Source organism: Camelina sativa, chromosome 20 (genome assembly GCF_000633955.1).
Source record: "Camelina sativa cultivar DH55 chromosome 20, Cs, whole genome shotgun sequence".
NCBI lineage: Eukaryota > Viridiplantae > Streptophyta > Magnoliopsida > Brassicales > Brassicaceae > Camelina > Camelina sativa.
The window spans coordinates 1,622,903-1,641,225 of record NC_025704.1 but is presented as its reverse complement, the minus strand read 5'-3'; the positions used below and the strand labels follow the sequence as shown (position 1 = coordinate 1,641,225).

The window sequence follows — 18,323 nt, the reverse complement described above, 5'->3', positions numbered from 1 at the left end:
TTACGTTTTATCCTCGACGTCCGCTTTCTTTTGGTATCTTTTTGATTCATGTCATGCACCTGAAAGGTTTTGCAATCCCCATCAGAAGCGTTTACTAAAACCTTGACGTCATTAACAAAGCCAAATAGTGTGAAAACGATGTTGAACAAAAGGTGATAGATTCCTATTATGAGAATGTCAGTAAGGAAAATTCAAGTAAGCACCTTGTCTTTCGATGCATGATCTGTACGTGGAAGCGTTTGCTCCTGGAGAAAATTAGAAAACAAAAAATTCTCATTGTTTTTAACTTTTTCTCAGATAAACTACAGTCAATAGAAAATTTACAAACCAAGGCGATAACTTGCCTCAAGCTGTTTCTTGACCTTAAGTAATGCATTCTTGCAGCCAAGTTCATGCTGGAGTTCCTTGAGCTGAAAAAAATACAGACAATGCCAAATGATTGAAGAACTTGTAATATAACAACTCAAGAAAGACTCAAATTGAGAGACTTCAGTTCTAAAAAAGCTTACTCTGTCTCTACTTGTATTGAGTTCCTGAAAGGAAAAACAAGAAAAAAGACCAATTGAGCCATATTTAATCATATAGTTTCAAATAATCTAGAAATCATCTCAAAACCAAACGGTAGAAAGATGAGAGACACACCGCCAACATCTGACTGTTTGCCTGCGCAAGCTGCAAATTCTTTTCTTGCACACTCCTTAAGTTGATCCTCAGTTTCTGAAACTCAATACCACTCAACTCGACTATTTTACTGTATCCACAAAAAAGAAACCAAGATTACCAATTAAAAAGAAAAAACGTTTATGAAACTCAAAAGCCTACACATTCCAACGAAAACAGGATATTTACTTTCGGTGTGCTAAGGCTTTCATCAGTGTCATGTTCTCCTACAAAAATCAAATCAAACACAGCAACCAAATCAGAATCATACAGTATGCCACGAACGATTCAACAAGAACAAAGTGAAAGGCAATACCTTTTGAAGCTTTTGAGCAAACTCCTGAGAAGAGAATAGCATATTTTCTTTCTGCTGCATCTCCTCTCTGTTCATTTCTTTAACAGGATCCTGCAAGTTTCTAATCCATTAGTAACAGCAGCGGAGAAAATGGAATAAATTTTTTGGTTCAGAGGTATGGACAAATTTTTTAACCTTTTGAGAACCTAAACCCCTATTTGAATAGTCAAGGCTCAATTCAGTTAGCACCATCCTTTCATCTGCTATACCATCCCCTCACCTGACCTATAGATTCTCGGAATCTGGAGACACCCGGCTACTAAATCAGACGCACATCAACGATTCCTCAAAAAACCTCACTCATACTTCGATTCCACTAAAAGCTAAACAAATTTGGATTCGCGATTGGGAAACGAAGTTAACTTACGAGTAACACGATAGCAGGACTCGTCTCTCTCTCTCTCTCTGAGCTTTCAGAATTCGTGATTTCGAACGAAAACGGGAAATCAACAAATGTCTCCTCAGACAAATCGACGCCACTGTGAATTCAGAGACTCACAAAGCCGTCGCTCTGCTTACGGATGTGGTTGTGGGGGATCCGACGAGAACTGACTGCCTCGTTTCCACAAACCCTAGATTCTCTCTATCGAAGAAGACTGAAAGACTACGGTTCGTTCGGCGGCAATTCGGTTCACTTATCTGATTTACGAAAAATTTCACCCGGCTAATTCATCAAGTTTTTAATAAAATCGGTTCGCTTATCTGATTACCAAATTCAATCGCACTCTATTTGGGCTGGTTCAAGTCATGGTTCTTCTCTTAACTACTTTTTCTTTATTGGGCTTGAAATAAACTAGCCATAGCCCATAAGGCACTTTTTCCATATTTTTCTGGAATTAATGACATTTCAATTGTTTGATTTTAATTCATGTTTAGTTTCGGTTTTCAAGATAAATAAAATTTTGTAACCATAATTTTTTTGAATCGAAAATTTAAATTTATTTGAAATTAGGACTACTAGGGTTTATGGGAATTGAGCACCTCTCTGTGTACATCATTATACAGCTGGTGATGTAGTTGTAGTTTCACGTCAAAGGTATTCTCTCCCTAAACAAGAGATTATAAATAATAAACATTACATATTTGTTGCCTAAAACCGTGTTAATTAAAATACATTAACAATGCCAAGTTGGCCTAGAATCTCTCACCAAAAGAAATACCAAGTTGTACAGATCTCTTATATACATAGCCGATTTTATTGAATTGATAGTACATTATTTCTTTCTTATATAACCTATCACTTTCCTCAGATTGTTTATGCATTTTATTTCACAATTTCAACATTATTTTTTTTGTTCTTTTCTTTGATTACATTCTCAAAAACAAATACTCCATTTGAAATTTTGCGATAAATTAATGTATATGGATAAGTTGTTGGAGGGGAGCCACCTTTGTCGATTATAATTAGCATCCATCATATTATTGGCTTACCAAAATTCAAAACTATTTACAATAATTTTTAATTGATTCGATTTCTTTACTGAACTCGAGAGATACATTTGATTAAAAACACTCGATTAAAAGACAAAGTTATAAGCGATGACCATTATGGGTTAGGTAAAATTAGTATCTCTAGGTCAAAACTCTATTGATTATTGTTCTTTTTCTTTTCATTACCATTTTACTTGACGGATATTCAAAACAATAATCATTGGATTAGTCGTTCGAATAATCGAACTTATAAGATTGTGTCAAATTTTAAATAAGAATTTGGTAAAATGAGACAATTTAGTTTTCCATATATAGAATTTTTGTGTGTTAATATTTTTTACTTCGAAATAATTGTAAGCTTTCTAAAATTCAACCGATTCATATATGTACATTCACCTTGTTTCACCTTCCCTTTTACACGATAAAAATTATCTAATCTGCACGTAATCGTTTTCTGGAAAGGAATCCTTAAAAGATTCCTTTATATATGTAAGAAAACTCACTTTTTTTGTTTTAAGTTTTACTTTTAACCTCCTGACAAAAAGCCTTATCTTATTTTAAACCCTTATAAAGTTTGCACTCACTAAAAAGAAAATTTACAAATTGTTACCGTTCTCTAAACATTCCGTAATCTTACAAAAACTTTCCATGTGTGAGAAAATTTTCATTAAAAACAAGTTTACATGGAAATATGTGAGGAAGATATATAGTCTTCACAAACGAATCTGTCCTTATGTGTGTTTGCAAATTCTTTTAGGGTTTTTGCTTGTATTGCAGGTCAAAATCGTAACAATAAATCTTTCACGAAGAGAATTCTTGCGTTGCGTTCGAGTTTTTTCGAGGTATGTGTCGTTCGTTCTTATACCTTTCATACAACAATATCGAAAAACAACAATAGCATAGTTTTGTCCCGTAACTAATGACATGTAAAGGCGACTAAATCCATAGAAAAGATTGTATTGGAGAGAAGGATGTGTCGATGATTGGGTAATGCAAGTTAGAAACTGAGTCACTCTTCCAAAAGTAAGAATCAGATTGGGAAGAAAGGAGAGAGAAATAGTTTTGAGATTAAGCACTTTAAAGGATTCTCTCTCCTTTCACACACTCCCTCTCTCTCTCAATTTTCTTTTCTTCTACTTGAAACAAACTAGAGATAACATTCTTTTGACCTTTTGTTTATTCTTTATATACCAAATTTGCACAAATCCCCATAAAACCGATATTTAAGAAACTTCAGTTTCTTAAATTCTGCTAGTCTTTTCAGAAAGAGATAATAGGAGAGAGAGAAGAGGTTTTTATTAATAATGGTGGCTCGTGAGAGGAGCATTTGCATTATCTGGTTTTGCCTCTTGCTTTCTCTCTCCCAACATGGAAGAGCATCAACCTCAACCTCAACAACATCAATCTTCAATCTTTCTCTCCCACACCAACACCCATTCCCTGAACATGTTGTTCTTAATGTACAAAGGTATGACTTTTCTTGCATTATATTCTATTTCATTAGCAGGGTTTAATTCACTTTCATGTTTTATCATTCAGGGTTTTTGTAATTATCAAGTAATTCAACTTAAATTTGATAAAAGCTTTGAATCTTTAAAAACCTCTGTTTTTGGCATTATCAAAAAAAAAAAACAGAGCAATTTCCTCTGTTTCTTTAACGTTCTCTGTTTCTCAATGCAGAAAACTCAACGACTCTTTATCAAGAAGACAGCTTCTACCTTACCAACAAGACGACGGCACGACGGCGTCGTCGCCAATACCTTCTTGCATCACCGGGAACCCAATCGACGATTGTTGGCGCTGCGACCCAAACTGGGCGGCAAATCGCCAACGACTAGCCGATTGCTCAATTGGTTTCGGACAAGGCACACTCGGAGGCAAAGGCGGTCGCTTTTACCTCGTCACCGATTCTTCAGACAACGACGCGGCGAACCCAGTTCCAGGAACACTTAGACACGCCGTGATCCAGCCTGAACCACTATGGATCGTTTTCTCAGGCGACATGGGAATCAAACTCAAACACGAGCTCATCATCGGAAGCTACAAAACAATCGATGGAAGAGGAACGAACATCCAAATCACCGGACATGGTTGTCTCACGATCCAGCAAGTGAGCCACGTCATCATCCACAACGTTCACATTCACCATTGTAAACCCTCGGGGAACACACTGGTCGCTTCGTCGCCGACGCACGTCGGGTTCCGAGGACTCTCTGACGGAGACGGAATCTCAGTTTCAGCTTCGCATCACATTTGGATCGATCACTGCTCTCTCGGGTACTGTACCGACGGACTCATCGACGTCATCCTCGCTTCCACCGCCGTCACAGTTTCCAACAACTATTTCTATCATCACGACGAGGTTATGCTCTTAGGTCACGACGACCGGTAATTATTTCATCTTTAATCCCCTTAGTTTCATTAATATTCTAACTAAAACGTAAACTTTTCGAATTTATCAATTTAACCCAAATTTGTTATTACAAAAAGGTACACGGCGGACAAGGGGATGCAAGTAACAATAGCATTCAACCATTTCGGGGAAGGGCTCGTGCAGAGGATGCCACGGTGTAGACATGGTTATATCCACGTGGTTAACAACGATTTCACGGCGTGGGAGATGTATGCAATAGGCGGTAGTGCTAGCCCTACGATCAACAGTCAGGGTAACCGTTACACCGCACCTATTGACCCTAACGCCAAAGAGGTACATATATTATGTATTATAAGAATATTATTACATTACAAAATGTTATTTGAATGTTTTGTCCTAAAAGCTCACTTTTGAAAACTGGATAAGTATATTAATGGGGTCGGTGTGTGCTTTATTTACTGACGTGTCATGCAATATTGGGCCACTTGAGAGTAACCCTACGCGCCGGCTGAGTCTTATTTGCCGGTAACATTATTTTGTCGTCTATGATGTTGACACTTTGGGTTCACACGCGCTGTGTTGTTGCTTGTGAAGGTGACGAAGCGCGTGGACTCTAACGAGAAACATTGGTCGGGATGGAACTGGAGAACGGAAGGTGACGTGATGATTAATGGAGCTTTTTTCGTGCCGTCAGGTGATGGAGTAAGCCCAGCTTATGCCAGAGCCACCAGTGTTCAGCCTAAAGCCGCCGCTATCATTGACCAACTCACGGTCAATGCCGGCGTTTTCGGCGATCCCAGGTATGATGATAAGCGTACTATAACCTACTCTAGTATTGCTTCCTCCACCCAAACTAGCATATTTTTAAGTACGGTTTTGCCTCTATTCTTTATTCTATTATTTTAATTAATATTCTTTTATTGATGCTTTTCATCAACAATATATTTTTCTTACATCATTCTTACAAACATATTTTTATAAATAAAAAATAAAATATGTTTGTAAGAATGATAATACAAACATATTTTCACTTAATTCGTGAGAATTTCAAAAATTTGGTGGTATTTTTTAGTAATGACTTCCAAAAATGATTACTACTAAAAATAATTTTGGTTTGTCTATTGTTATATATCTTTTACTTTTGCTTTACCTAACTGACTCTTTCTCAAAATATGAAGATTAGCTTCTTCACTATAATTTAATCATCATTTTTTACCAAAAAACATATAAATATTATTTTGTGCGAGCAAACTTTTTTTCCCCAAAACTATATATATGTCGGACGTAAAGGGAAATAAAAACAGGATAGTGTAGTAGTATTATGCATGTCTTGGATGTTTCGGATTTTAGGTGAGTTTCACACTTAAGTGTCGAGATATTTACGAAATGGCGATAAAAGAGAACCATGACGTTAACATGAACATGCATAAAGCTTTTTCTTTCTTTTTCACTTTTTTTTTATATTTATCTCCCACGTGCGAAGCGTGTGGATCGGAGATCTAAATTTCTAAAAGATGAGAAAAAAAGAAACCAAAAAGCCATTCTATAGTGTCTATATGCTTTTCCTGATGCTTTATCGTATTTCCTCAATTACATGCAAATAGAGATATGGAAGCTATTAAAAATATTCATTTCCTTAATACCATTTCTTCACCAAATTAGGGTTTAGTGGTTTTCTTTGTTGGACGATATAGAATATCTTTATATCTCAACAACAACAAAAAAAAGATTCATGTCCTTAATAGCAAGTTCTTCATAAATTTAGGGTTTAGTGTTTCATTCTTTAGCAACTTGGTATATCTCTAAGTTTTTTTCTCAAGAAAAAAAAAAGAAAAGATTCATTTCCTTGTGCAATAGTTCTTCTTCACATTATTTAAGGTACGAAGACACATTTAATTAGGGTTTGATTATCGGATCAAATAAACCAATTAAATTGCCTTTATAAATAGGTTTATATTTTTGGATATATTCCCTTATTCAAATCATCTGCTTTCCAGCAAAAAAAAAAAACAATACCTAGTGGGACCTTTTCGAAGACTATATTATATAGATTCGATCTAGCTACTTAGATGTAGGGTGGAATAAACAGTCATGCATATATAGTATGTGTGTGTATGCGTCTCCGTGACCTACTTGGTGTGCATGTATTTTATCGTTTTAAAAACTTAATTTGTTAGAACTTAACATTTGACCCTCTTTTGCAAAAGTAAAAGAAGGATGGAGGATTCTCTCTTGCTTTCAAAAGTTCTATATTCTTTGTCAAACTACTTTAGTTTCCCCGGATTTAATTACTAATACTTATCTTACTTAATTAATACCGGTTTGCTGGAGGTAGCTAACTTAGGAAGCTAGTTGGGGTCGTCAATTTCAATCTTATTTACTCAAATAAACTTTAAAAGTCATAAAATCTCTATTATGTTAAGGATGATGCATGTGATGGAGCAACTTGTTTTTCGTCTTTACTCCCACTTTTAAACTTTTACATTGATTCGTCCATTTGATCAAAGACTCATGTTACTGTGTTAGCATCTTTTGACAAAACACACTCACAACGAATTAGTGTTATTATAATAACATTATAATTATGGTAATAACATTATTATGGTTGTTGATAATAATTATATGGTTCGGTGGTGTAGTGGAAGAAACGGCCAGGGAGGAAGTTTTTCCGGAATGACGGACGGTGGTGGGACCATCACACGCGGTTACAGTAAAAGTGGACCCGGCGGCAGCAGCGACAGTGATGACGGCATTTTTACAGTGATATTCGGTAACAATAGCGGTGCGGTGGCTCCAAGGCCAGGACAAGTCTGGTCGATTCTATTTATCGTCATTTTATATTGGTATATTCCACACCATACGAGATGATAATTAATTTATTGGTTCACCGGTTTCTTATTTTTAGTACAAAAAAATATATGAAAAAATCGAATATACGTATTTATTTATATACAGAGATACAGATTATATAAGGTACAAACGCACTTGCAAGTTGTAAAATATGGGAAATATATAAAGTATTTTTGTTCTTGTTTGATGCCTTAACTTTTTTGGTCCCAAATTGGGGATTATCAATTGGCTGGAGGAATCTTCATACTGTTTGGATTTAATTTAAAGGGGGAAAAAGAGTAGAGAGGTATATGAAATAGGGACTTCTAATTAGCTAATTTTCTTCATTGTTGACCGTCATCTGAATGATTTGTTCTAATTTTCGACAAACCATATTTGCAATTAAAATAAGGGAACTGAGTTTGATGGGAGTGATGACCAACTTAAGTTGGGTAACAAGTCAACTTCAAGAAGCTCTCAGCTTCCTTTAATGTTTTTTTGTCATGTTTTAATCATTAAATTATAAACAACAATAATGCTGTTTCAATTCGACTTTGTCAACATAGTTTTAAGTGGTACTGTTGCATCCCTACTCAAGTAAGCATTATAGAAGAGTTACCAAGTATATAAAAAGCTGCAAATAATGCCATTATAAACAGCTACAAAAAATCGGTCCTTGATCAGTCTTAGCAACGGCATAAACAAACTGAACCACGAGGGCCAAAAAAAGGAAAGTCCAGAGACTAAATAAAAGACACACCTCATGGCGTTTAACTAGAGTTTAGAGTTGAGACTTCGATAGAGATAGATAGTGGAAGTTTAATTACAAGTCAATTCGGGATTTCTTTTTTACCATCCAGATTTTTTGTCATCGGTTCCCCACGCTGCCGAGCCACTAGGTGAGGACGATACTGCATTAGTTTTGCCGCCCCATGCGTTATCAGCTTCTCCACTCGTACCAACATCACTGTTAGGCTTCTTGTTCCAACTGTCAGTGTTGTTACCGGTATTCGCCTGATCGTTACTGGTTCCCCACGCTGCCGAGCCACTTGGTGAAGACTCCACTGCATTTGTTTTGCCGCCCCATGCGTTATCAGCTTCTCCACTCGTACCAACATCACTGTTAGGCTTCTTGTTCCAACTGTCAGTGTTGTTTCCGGTAGTCGCCTGATCGTTACTGGTTCCCCAAGCTGATTTGCTTTCGTTTCCCGGTTTATCATTGGTTTCTTTCTTTGAGTTAGTATCCCAGCCAGGCCAGTTACCGGCACAACCACCAGAGGACGAACCGGACGGCTTGCTACCGTTTGAATTCTCTCCCCAACCTTTTTTCCAGTCTGATCCACCACTTTGGTCGCTCTTCCAAGTGTTTTCTTGATTGTCTGTTTTCCAGCTAGATGATTGATCACCATCAAAGGACCTTCCTCCTTCTCTACCTGATTGGTTTCTACCTCCACGGAAACTTCCTCGGAATCCCCCTCCTCCCCTTCTTCCACCAAACCCACGACCAGCACCATTGTGTTCATTCCAAGGTTTGGAATCACCATCATTCTGCCTGCCCCAGCTTGATCCACCACTAGTATCATTCTGCCTGCCCCAGCCTGATCCACCACTAGTATCATTCTGCCTGCCCCAGCTTGATCCACCACTAGTATCATTCTGCTTACCCCAGGCAGAACCATTGCCACCAACACCGTCTTGCTTGCCCCAGCTAGATCCGCCACTTGGTTTATTCCATGGAGTTGGATCCTACAACCATTGGAAATTCACAATATGAGAGACTACAACATAGACTACAAAATAAAAATCAAAAAGTTTCTTCTCAAACTAACCTCGGAATTACTGAAGGATCTTCCCCTCCCAGACTGATCCCTCCCACCTCGACGACCTCCTCTTCTCCCACCAAACCCACGTCCTCCCCTATCAAATGTTTGTCCCGAGTACCCTCCATCATCCTTGTTATCCCACGACGATCCTCCATCGTCCTTTTTTCCCCAAGAAGATCCTCCCACATCCTTCTTGCCCCATGATGATCCTCCATCATCGTTTTTTCCCCAAGAAGATCCTCCGTCAACAGTTTTAGCCCAAGAAGATCCTCCGTTATCCTTGTGACCGTCATCTTTCTTATCCCACGATGATCCTCCATCATTCTTCTTACCCCAAGAAGATCCTCCATCATCCTTTTTTCCCCAAGAAGATCCTCCTTCAACATGTTTAGCCCATGAAGATCCTCCGTTATCCTTGTGACCGTCATCTTTCTTATCCCACGATGATCCTCCGTCATCTTTCTTACCCCAAGAAGATCCTCCATCATCTTTCTTGCCCCATGATGATCCTCCATCATCCTTATTTCCCCAAGAAGATCCTCCGTCAACATTTTTAGCCCATGAAGATCCTCCGTTATCCTTGTGACCGTCATCTTTCTTATCCCACGACGATCCTCCGTCATTCTTCTCACCCCATGATGATCCTCCGTCATTCTTCTTACCCCATGATGATCCTCCGTAATTCTTCTTACCCCATGATGATCCTCCATCATCCGTTTTTCCCCAAGAAGATCCACCATCATCCTTCTTACTCCATGATGATCCTCCATCATCCTTTTTGCCCCAAGAAGATCCTCCATCAACTTTTTTACCCCATGAAGATCCTCCGTCATCCTTATGACCATCATCTTTCTTACTCCATGATGATCCTCTGTCGTCCTTTTTGTCCCACGATCCCCCGTCTTGCATACTCCATGAAGAACCACCGCCAGGTTCAACACATGAGGACCCTCCTTTATCCTGATTACCCCATGAAGACACATCATCTGGTTTACCCCAGCCAGTAACTCCCTTACTACTGGCATTGGAATCTTCTGCTGACTTGTTCCAACCAGAAGAACCATCTTTCCTTTCTCCTGAACCAAAACCTCCACCTTGATTATCCCATGCAGAGTCTCCCTTGCTCCCGTCAAAGCCTTTATCCTGTTGTCCCCAGGAAGCTCCCTCTTTGTTATTTGCGCTGGAATTTCCATCTTTGTTACCCCAATTAGATTCTCCATTTCCCTTTTCCAAACCAGATTCAGAAGCTTCACATAGTTTACCCCATACTGAGTCCTCTGCTTGCTTATTACCATCAGAGCTTCTACCGTGCGTGCCCCAGGAACCTAAATCTGCAACAGTGGAAGTAGAAGCTCCTTGTTCCCACGAAGAAGCTTCAACTTTTGAAGCACCTGCATCTCCCCACCCACCAACAGTATCAGCTTCAGAAGCAGGTGGTTTATCCCAGGAATTCCAACCACCAGGTTGATCACTAGCCGAGGACGATTTTTTCTCAGCTGCTGCATTGGCCCACGTTGAAGTATTATCATCCGGAACTGTCGGCTGCTGAAACTGCAAAGTAAGAAACCTTGAGACATCTAGAATCTGCAAGTTCCTTGTCCCCCTTGAAACTATAAACGTAACAACATTAAAAATATCAAGTTCAAGACTTACTGAAATGTCAGACGTAGGCTTACTGCCCCATGTGTTCCTGTAACAAGGACATGAGATCAAAATTTTGTAACAGCGATTTCAACAAATCAGCTCAGTAAGAAATTCATAATTTATATAGTATCAACACACTCGTCACGGCACAGTTAAATCATTATACGTTCAATATTGAGGCTCTCCTGCCTTAACTTTTAATACCAACGGACAAAATCCAACAAATAAACAAAACCAACCGGAGAAGGAACCAACACAAAGATCAGCCGAAGAAAGCGTATCACACCTATAGTTTGTTTACACCCCAGCAATAAAATCTGAACGAACTAGATCCAAATTCGAGGTATATCCAATTAAAACAGGTATATCCAATTAAAACCAAGGAAACCATATCTACTTTTGGGAAAATAGACTTACAAATCAGTAGACGCAGCTCCTATATTCCAGTTACCAACCTCTCCTGACGAGCCCACTCCTTTCGTCCAGTCTACCATATGAGAAAGCAGAACAGTTATGAGGAAATGGGATAGGTGACTTGCAAATGTTCATATACTTCAGGGCATTTAACCATAACGCAGGTATGCAATAAGTAATTGCAGACGAATTGAAGAGAATTTTGAACGTGCACAAGAAACACCAACCTCCAGAGCTGCCTTCTGTCCCAAGCATGTCAAAAGGTTGAAAGGAACCACTCCCCGGATCCCCACTTATATAACAAACAAACAGTGTGTTAGAGAAGTTGGTATTTGACAGAAAGGACAATGAAATTATGCAAGGAAGAAGTCAAGAGTCTGAAGAGATTCATGTTAACTTACCTTGTACTTAACACAGTGTTTCTGTCACGAACCTCAGCAAGATGCTCACTTTTAACTGAAATGCATCATTAGAAATATTCAGAAGCGCAGCAGAAGAGTATTGAATCAAAGGAGTAAAAGCATGAAAACAAACCTGTTAAAAGCTTATGCTGGGAATCAAGCTTGACTGTAACATCAGAATAGCGTAAAGCTATTACACGGCAGAGATACCCCTTCAATGGACCAACACGTATCCTCAGCTTTTGGCCAATAGAATACATGCCACCTCTGTCTCCTTTATTGGCTGCATTTGATAATCATTTGTGAGAAGCCTAAGGTAGTAAAAAGAAGCTAGATTATAATAACCCTCCATACATACAGTTACTGTATTTTTCCCTGGGCTGCCACTCTTTTTCAGGAGATAGTGGCGATTTTGGGGAAGATACAGAATCTCCAAAAGCTGAAGCATCAAATCCACCAGTCTGCAAAAAACAGGATATCATCAGAACACAAAGAACTTGCAATTGTATCAAAAGATAGCTGCAGGGACTGAGCTATCTTACCTTCTCACTGGAATCTTCAGTAAAGAGTTTAACTTTCTCACACGATTGTGATTTGCAGCAGAAATATCCACCATTTTCTTCCTCGCTCTCATCATAAAGAAATATGATCCCTCTGTATACTTGCCTTACAACTCCTTGTTTACCCTGAATTTGTGATTCGAAAAGTAAGAAGTTTTTACACAAAACTGCTCACCTCATTATGGGAAAGAAAAGTGCGACAGAAACAAACAAGAATAAGAAATTTATAATCACACCTCGGATGGGCCTTTGGAAATCTTNGTCAAACACATAATGATTATCCCCAACCAATATCCTCCAAACTGTAAGATAAGTACGAGAATATTCCAACATAGGTATGCTAAATGTTCAATACCTCGAGAACGTCACGTTCTTTTTCCGCTTCTATNAAATTTTGAATCAAATGGTCCATTCAGCATTTCCTTTTTTCCGACAGAGACTACAACGGGTCCATCTAAACCTTCTTTCAGAACCTGGAATATTTTGCAACTCATCAGAGACAGGACATAGGGTATAATGAGATGGTGAATAACTACATACCTTGTAANCAACCGAATGCTTTTCCCGTCCAATCTACAGGAGAAAATCAAAAAGGAGTCAGCAGAAGTAGGAACAAACTGGGTTAAAGCATAAGTAAACCCTTAGCTAAACAACATACCGTACACTTGACTTTCCAAATGGGAGGATCCTTGGAAGTTGGAGCAAGAGCATCCATCTCAATGGAATCTTTCACATCATCATCAGCATATCTAAGAAAACCAGAACCTGGCTTGTATCTTTCTTCCATTATCCTATCAAACTCCTCCTCGTTAATATCTTCTTCCTTTGGAAAAACAAAAGAGGAGGAGTTTCCCTTTTCTCCCTTGCCAGCCTTACCACTCTCTTCAACAACCTCAGGTTCGTCTTCCATATCTGTTTCAGATGAGTAGTCAAATAAAGGTGGAAAACTTCTGCAATGTTCAGCCTCTAAAGAGTATGCAAACCTTAAAACTAGACAAAACAGCTCGAAAATTTCAAACAAAAAACCCTAGATTCCACAGAGATGACCTAAAAATCGATACTTTACAAGGTAAAAATCTAAGTAGAAACAAAAAAGACGAAACCCATCAAATAGGAGTCCTCACAAGAGACGAAACGAAGCAATGAACACATGCAAGGAAGAAAGAAAAATCAACGAAACAAGAGAAAGAGAAATTACCGTTAAGGAAACCTAATCCGTCATCATCTTCGTCGGAGCTGCCTCCATAGTAGCCAACTTCAGCGGATTCCTCGAAGAATTGAAGAACTTGAGGGTTTTTCCGCTTCTTAATCCTCAAACCTTCATCTCNTAATATTTTTCTTCTTTTCTTCACCATAAATTTCAGAAATCCACTCTACGTCACAAGTTTCTTTTCGGTCTACAGGCGTAAATTTTAGTATCTCCTCCTTCGATGGTGTAACCNTTTCTTTCCGCCGGAAGACGAACTATTTCCGGCGACCTGTTTACCCTTTCCCTTGCGATCCATCTTCTTTCACGGCGGGTTTAGGGTTTTCACGATTGCATTCTCTGAGAGAGAGAGAGAGAGAGAGAGAGAGAGANGAAAGAGGGGACAATAAAGTTTAGAAAGTTGGTAACTATTTACAAAAGAAGAAGAAAAGATCAAGCATTTTACTCGAGTTCGCTTGAACTGATCAATCTTGGAGCTGGAGTCTGGACTTTTTTGATAGTAACTCCCCCACCCTGCGCAAGAAAGTTAACGACAAAGCACAGAGAAAACAATGAGATGACATGAACAAACACAAAAAGTAGTGGCATAGACAAATAAATGAGCGGGAAAACAGGGTAGCTACATATTTTTGGGTCAAGGCCTGAATATCAATCCTCGGAATTAACTTTATTAATGCCTTTTTTCGAGTGTCACTCACAGCCACAATCTACAAGGATATAGAGCATAAACAGATTAGTTAGCTAACTTAGCTTTACCCTTACGAAGACAACAAGCTGAAAAGGAAATATATACAGCAAAGGATATTGTACCTGAGCAAGATCTCCTTTGTATTTACCATTCTTGACACGAGCCCATGTTCCCTCAGAAACTTTTTTTGTTTTCCTCTGGACAGTTAGCAGATTTGGAGTTTCGTCTTTAGAAACTAACCCCATCCGAGTAGCGTATATACCAGTTAAATTGTTGCATGCCTAGGAAAATAAGACAAATCAGAATGTCAAACACATAATGATTATCCCCAACCAATATCCTCCAAACTGTAAGATAAGTACGAGAATATTCCAACATAGGTATGCTAAATGTTCAATACCTCGAGAACGTCACGTTCTTTTTCCGCTTCTATGAAAATAAAACCCTTGACATGGTCCGCAAAGAAGACAGATATGATCTGCAATTTGGTGCCTGTCTTCTTCATCTCAACAAATTTGTGCATGAGACAGACAACCGAATGCTTTTCCCGTCCAATCTACAGGAGAAAATCAAAAAGGAGTCAGCAGAAGTAGGAACAAACTGGGTTAAAGCATAAGTAAACCCTTAGCTAAACAACATACCGTACACTTGACTTTCCAAATGGGAGGATCCTTGGAAGTTGGAGCAAGAGCATCCATCTCAATGGAATCTTTCACATCATCATCAGCATATCTAAGAAAACCAGAACCTGGCTTGTATCTTTCTTCCATTATCCTATCAAACTCCTCCTCGTTAATATCTTCTTCCTTTGGAAAAACAAAAGAGGAGGAGTTTCCCTTTTCTCCCTTGCCAGCCTTACCACTCTCTTCAACAACCTCAGGTTCGTCTTCCATATCTGTTTCAGATGAGTAGTCAAATAAAGGTGGAAAACTTCTGCAATGTTCAGCCTCTAAAGAGTATGCAAACCTTAAAACTAGACAAAACAGCTCGAAAATTTCAAACAAAAAACCCTAGATTCCACAGAGATGACCTAAAAATCGATACTTTACAAGGTAAAAATCTAAGTAGAAACAAAAAAGACGAAACCCATCAAATAGGAGTCCTCACAAGAGACGAAACGAAGCAATGAACACATGCAAGGAAGAAAGAAAAATCAACGAAACAAGAGAAAGAGAAATTACCGTTAAGGAAACCTAATCCGTCATCATCTTCGTCGGAGCTGCCTCCATAGTAGCCAACTTCAGCGGATTCCTCGAAGAATTGAAGAACTTGAGGGTTTTTCCGCTTCTTAATCCTCAAACCTTCATCTCTGAATTCGACGGTGTTTTTCCTTTTCTTTCCGCCGGAAGACGAACTATTTCCGGCGACCTGTTTACCCTTTCCCTTGCGATCCATCTTCTTTCACGGCGGGTTTAGGGTTTTCACGATTGCATTCTCTGAGAGAGAGAGAGAGAGAGAGAGAGAGAGAAGAAGAAGAAGCAGAGAGAGTGAAGAAGAAAACGTTTTGAGCGTGATGCGATTGTTTCTACGACTTTGACTGCCTTATTTCTTCTATTTATTATTTTTATTTTAACTCTTTTGGGCCTTTTTTGTAATCCAAAGCAATTGGGCCTTTTTGTTATCCAAAAGCAATTGGACTCTCTTTAAGTCTTCATTGTTTTTGTCTTTTTTTCCGTCAGGACTCTCTTTATTGTTTAACTTCTCGACCTTCTGATTTTTTCTCAACTTTTTCATCAAACCTTTTCAATTTAATGTATATCCCTTACAATCCAAAAAGAAAGAAAGATATGAAGCATCATCTTCCCATAAACTAGCAATTCGTATCAAAGAATAATCAAAATCCTTTTTAGGAAAAAAAGCCTGCGCGTATACCTCAACTAAATAGGCTAATTTATGTGTGCACGGTAACATAAAAAACTCAAGCTCAAAGTCATGTAATGTTTTTTCCAAAACAAACCAAAATACAAAGCTAAACAGTTCTTCAGACTAATAGTAATATATGAAAAAAGTTTTTACACCTAGAACGCTTACAGAGACGTTCANCTTTTTTCGAGTGTCACTCACAGCCACAATCTACAAGGATATAGAGCATAAACAGATTAGTTAGCTAACTTAGCTTTACCCTTACGAAGACAACAAGCTGAAAAGGAAATATATACAGCAAAGGATATTGTACCTGAGCAAGATCTCCTTTGTATTTACCATTCTTGACACGAGCCCATGTTCCCTCAGAAACTTTTTTTGTTTTCCTCTGGACAGTTAGCAGATTTGGAGTTTCGTCTTTAGAAACTAACCCCATCCGAGTAGCGTATATACCAGTTAAATTGTTGCATGCCTAGGAAAATAAGACAAATCAGAATGTCAAACACATAATGATTATCCCCAACCAATATCCTCCAAACTGTAAGATAAGTACGAGAATATTCCAACATAGGTATGCTAAATGTTCAATACCTCGAGAACGTCACGTTCTTTTTCCGCTTCTATGAAAATAAAACCCTTGACATGGTCCGCAAAGAAGACAGATATGATCTGCAATTTGGTGCCTGTCTTCTTCATCTCAACAAATTTGTGCATGAGACAGACAACCGAATGCTTTTCCCGTCCAATCTACAGGAGAAAATCAAAAAGGAGTCAGCAGAAGTAGGAACAAACTGGGTTAAAGCATAAGTAAACCCTTAGCTAAACAACATACCGTACACTTGACTTTCCAAATGGGAGGATCCTTGGAAGTTGGAGCAAGAGCATCCATCTCAATGGAATCTTTCACATCATCATCAGCATATCTAAGAAAACCAGAACCTGGCTTGTATCTTTCTTCCATTATCCTATCAAACTCCTCCTCGTTAATATCTTCTTCCTTTGGAAAAACAAAAGAGGAGGAGTTTCCCTTTTCTCCCTTGCCAGCCTTACCACTCTCTTCAACAACCTCAGGTTCGTCTTCCATATCTGTTTCAGATGAGTAGTCAAATAAAGGTGGAAAACTTCTGCAATGTTCAGCCTCTAAAGAGTATGCAAACCTTAAAACTAGACAAAACAGCTCGAAAATTTCAAACAAAAAACCCTAGATTCCACAGAGATGACCTAAAAATCGATACTTTACAAGGTAAAAATCTAAGTAGAAACAAAAAAGACGAAACCCATCAAATAGGAGTCCTCACAAGAGACGAAACGAAGCAATGAACACATGCAAGGAAGAAAGAAAAATCAACGAAACAAGAGAAAGAGAAATTACCGTTAAGGAAACCTAATCCGTCATCATCTTCGTCGGAGCTGCCTCCATAGTAGCCAACTTCAGCGGATTCCTCGAAGAATTGAAGAACTTGAGGGTTTTTCCGCTTCTTAATCCTCAAACCTTCATCTCTGAATTCGACGGTGTTTTTCCTTTTCTTTCCGCCGGAAGACGAACTATTTCCGGCGACCTGTTTACCCTTTCCCTTGCGATCCATCTTCTTTCACGGCGGGTTTAGGGTTTTCACGATTGCATTCTCTGAGAGAGAGAGAGAGAGAGAGAGAGAGAGAAGAAGAAGAAGCAGAGAGAGTGAAGAAGAAAACGTTTTGAGCGTGATGCGATTGTTTCTACGACTTTGACTGCCTTATTTCTTCTATTTATTATTTTTATTTTAACTCTTTTGGGCCTTTTTTGTAATCCAAAGCAATTGGGCCTTTTTGTTATCCAAAAGCAATTGGACTCTCTTTAAGTCTTCATTGTTTTTGTCTTTTTTTCCGTCAGGACTCTCTTTATTGTTTAACTTCTCGACCTTCTGATTTTTTCTCAACTTTTTCATCAAACCTTTTCAATTTAATGTATATCCCTTACAATCCAAAAAGAAAGAAAGATATGAAGCATCATCTTCCCATAAACTAGCAATTCGTATCAAAGAATAATCAAAATCCTTTTTAGGAAAAAAAGCCTGCGCGTATACCTCAACTAAAT

At 38.5% G+C, this 18,323-nt stretch overlaps 4 protein-coding genes across 4 annotated transcripts in view; 1 reads left to right on the top strand and 3 right to left on the bottom strand.

Moving 5' to 3' along the window:
• Positions 1-1,659, bottom strand: part of LOC104772121 (shugoshin-1-like) — a 4,619-nt gene extending 2,960 nt beyond the window's left edge. Inside the window, exons 1-9 of the mRNA XM_010496768.2 lie at positions 1,383-1,659; positions 1,151-1,257; positions 977-1,066; positions 850-887; positions 643-751; positions 510-533; positions 345-410; positions 204-245; positions 5-101 (exon numbers count right to left, since the gene is read on the bottom strand). Of these exons, the coding sequence (XP_010495070.1) occupies positions 5-101; positions 204-245; positions 345-410; positions 510-533; positions 643-751; positions 850-887; positions 977-1,066; positions 1,151-1,207 (523 nt within the window). The 5' untranslated portion in view covers positions 1,208-1,257; positions 1,383-1,659. The remainder of the gene's footprint in view (positions 1-4; positions 102-203; positions 246-344; positions 411-509; positions 534-642; positions 752-849; positions 888-976; positions 1,067-1,150; positions 1,258-1,382) is intronic.
• On the top strand, positions 3,038-7,840 carry LOC104768620 (probable pectate lyase 13). Its single transcript, XM_010492638.2, has 6 exons — positions 3,038-3,288; positions 3,711-3,914; positions 4,127-4,834; positions 4,937-5,153; positions 5,415-5,620; positions 7,460-7,840. Exons 2-6 carry the CDS (start codon positions 3,751-3,753, stop codon positions 7,686-7,688), a joined length of 1,524 nt encoding a protein of 507 aa, XP_010490940.1. The 5' UTR covers positions 3,038-3,288; positions 3,711-3,750; the 3' UTR covers positions 7,689-7,840.
• LOC104772119 (protein RNA-directed DNA methylation 3-like) lies at positions 8,273-15,912 on the bottom strand. Its single transcript, XM_010496767.1, has 19 exons — positions 15,568-15,912; positions 15,028-15,281; positions 14,787-14,942; positions 14,509-14,667; positions 14,322-14,405; positions 14,144-14,211; positions 13,690-13,832; positions 13,150-13,403; positions 13,032-13,064; positions 12,728-12,793; positions 12,474-12,617; positions 12,290-12,392; positions 12,065-12,214; positions 11,932-11,986; positions 11,758-11,822; positions 11,534-11,603; positions 11,126-11,162; positions 9,479-11,023; positions 8,273-9,395 (listed from the first exon to the last, which is right to left on the bottom strand). Exons 1-19 carry the CDS (start codon positions 15,779-15,781, stop codon positions 8,499-8,501), a joined length of 4,497 nt encoding a protein of 1,498 aa, XP_010495069.1. The 5' UTR covers positions 15,782-15,912; the 3' UTR covers positions 8,273-8,498.
• On the bottom strand, positions 16,373-17,966 carry LOC104772118 (protein RNA-directed DNA methylation 3-like). Its single transcript, XM_010496766.1, has 5 exons — positions 17,622-17,966; positions 17,082-17,335; positions 16,841-16,996; positions 16,563-16,721; positions 16,373-16,459 (listed from the first exon to the last, which is right to left on the bottom strand). Exons 1-5 carry the CDS (start codon positions 17,833-17,835, stop codon positions 16,373-16,375), a joined length of 870 nt encoding a protein of 289 aa, XP_010495068.1. The 5' UTR covers positions 17,836-17,966.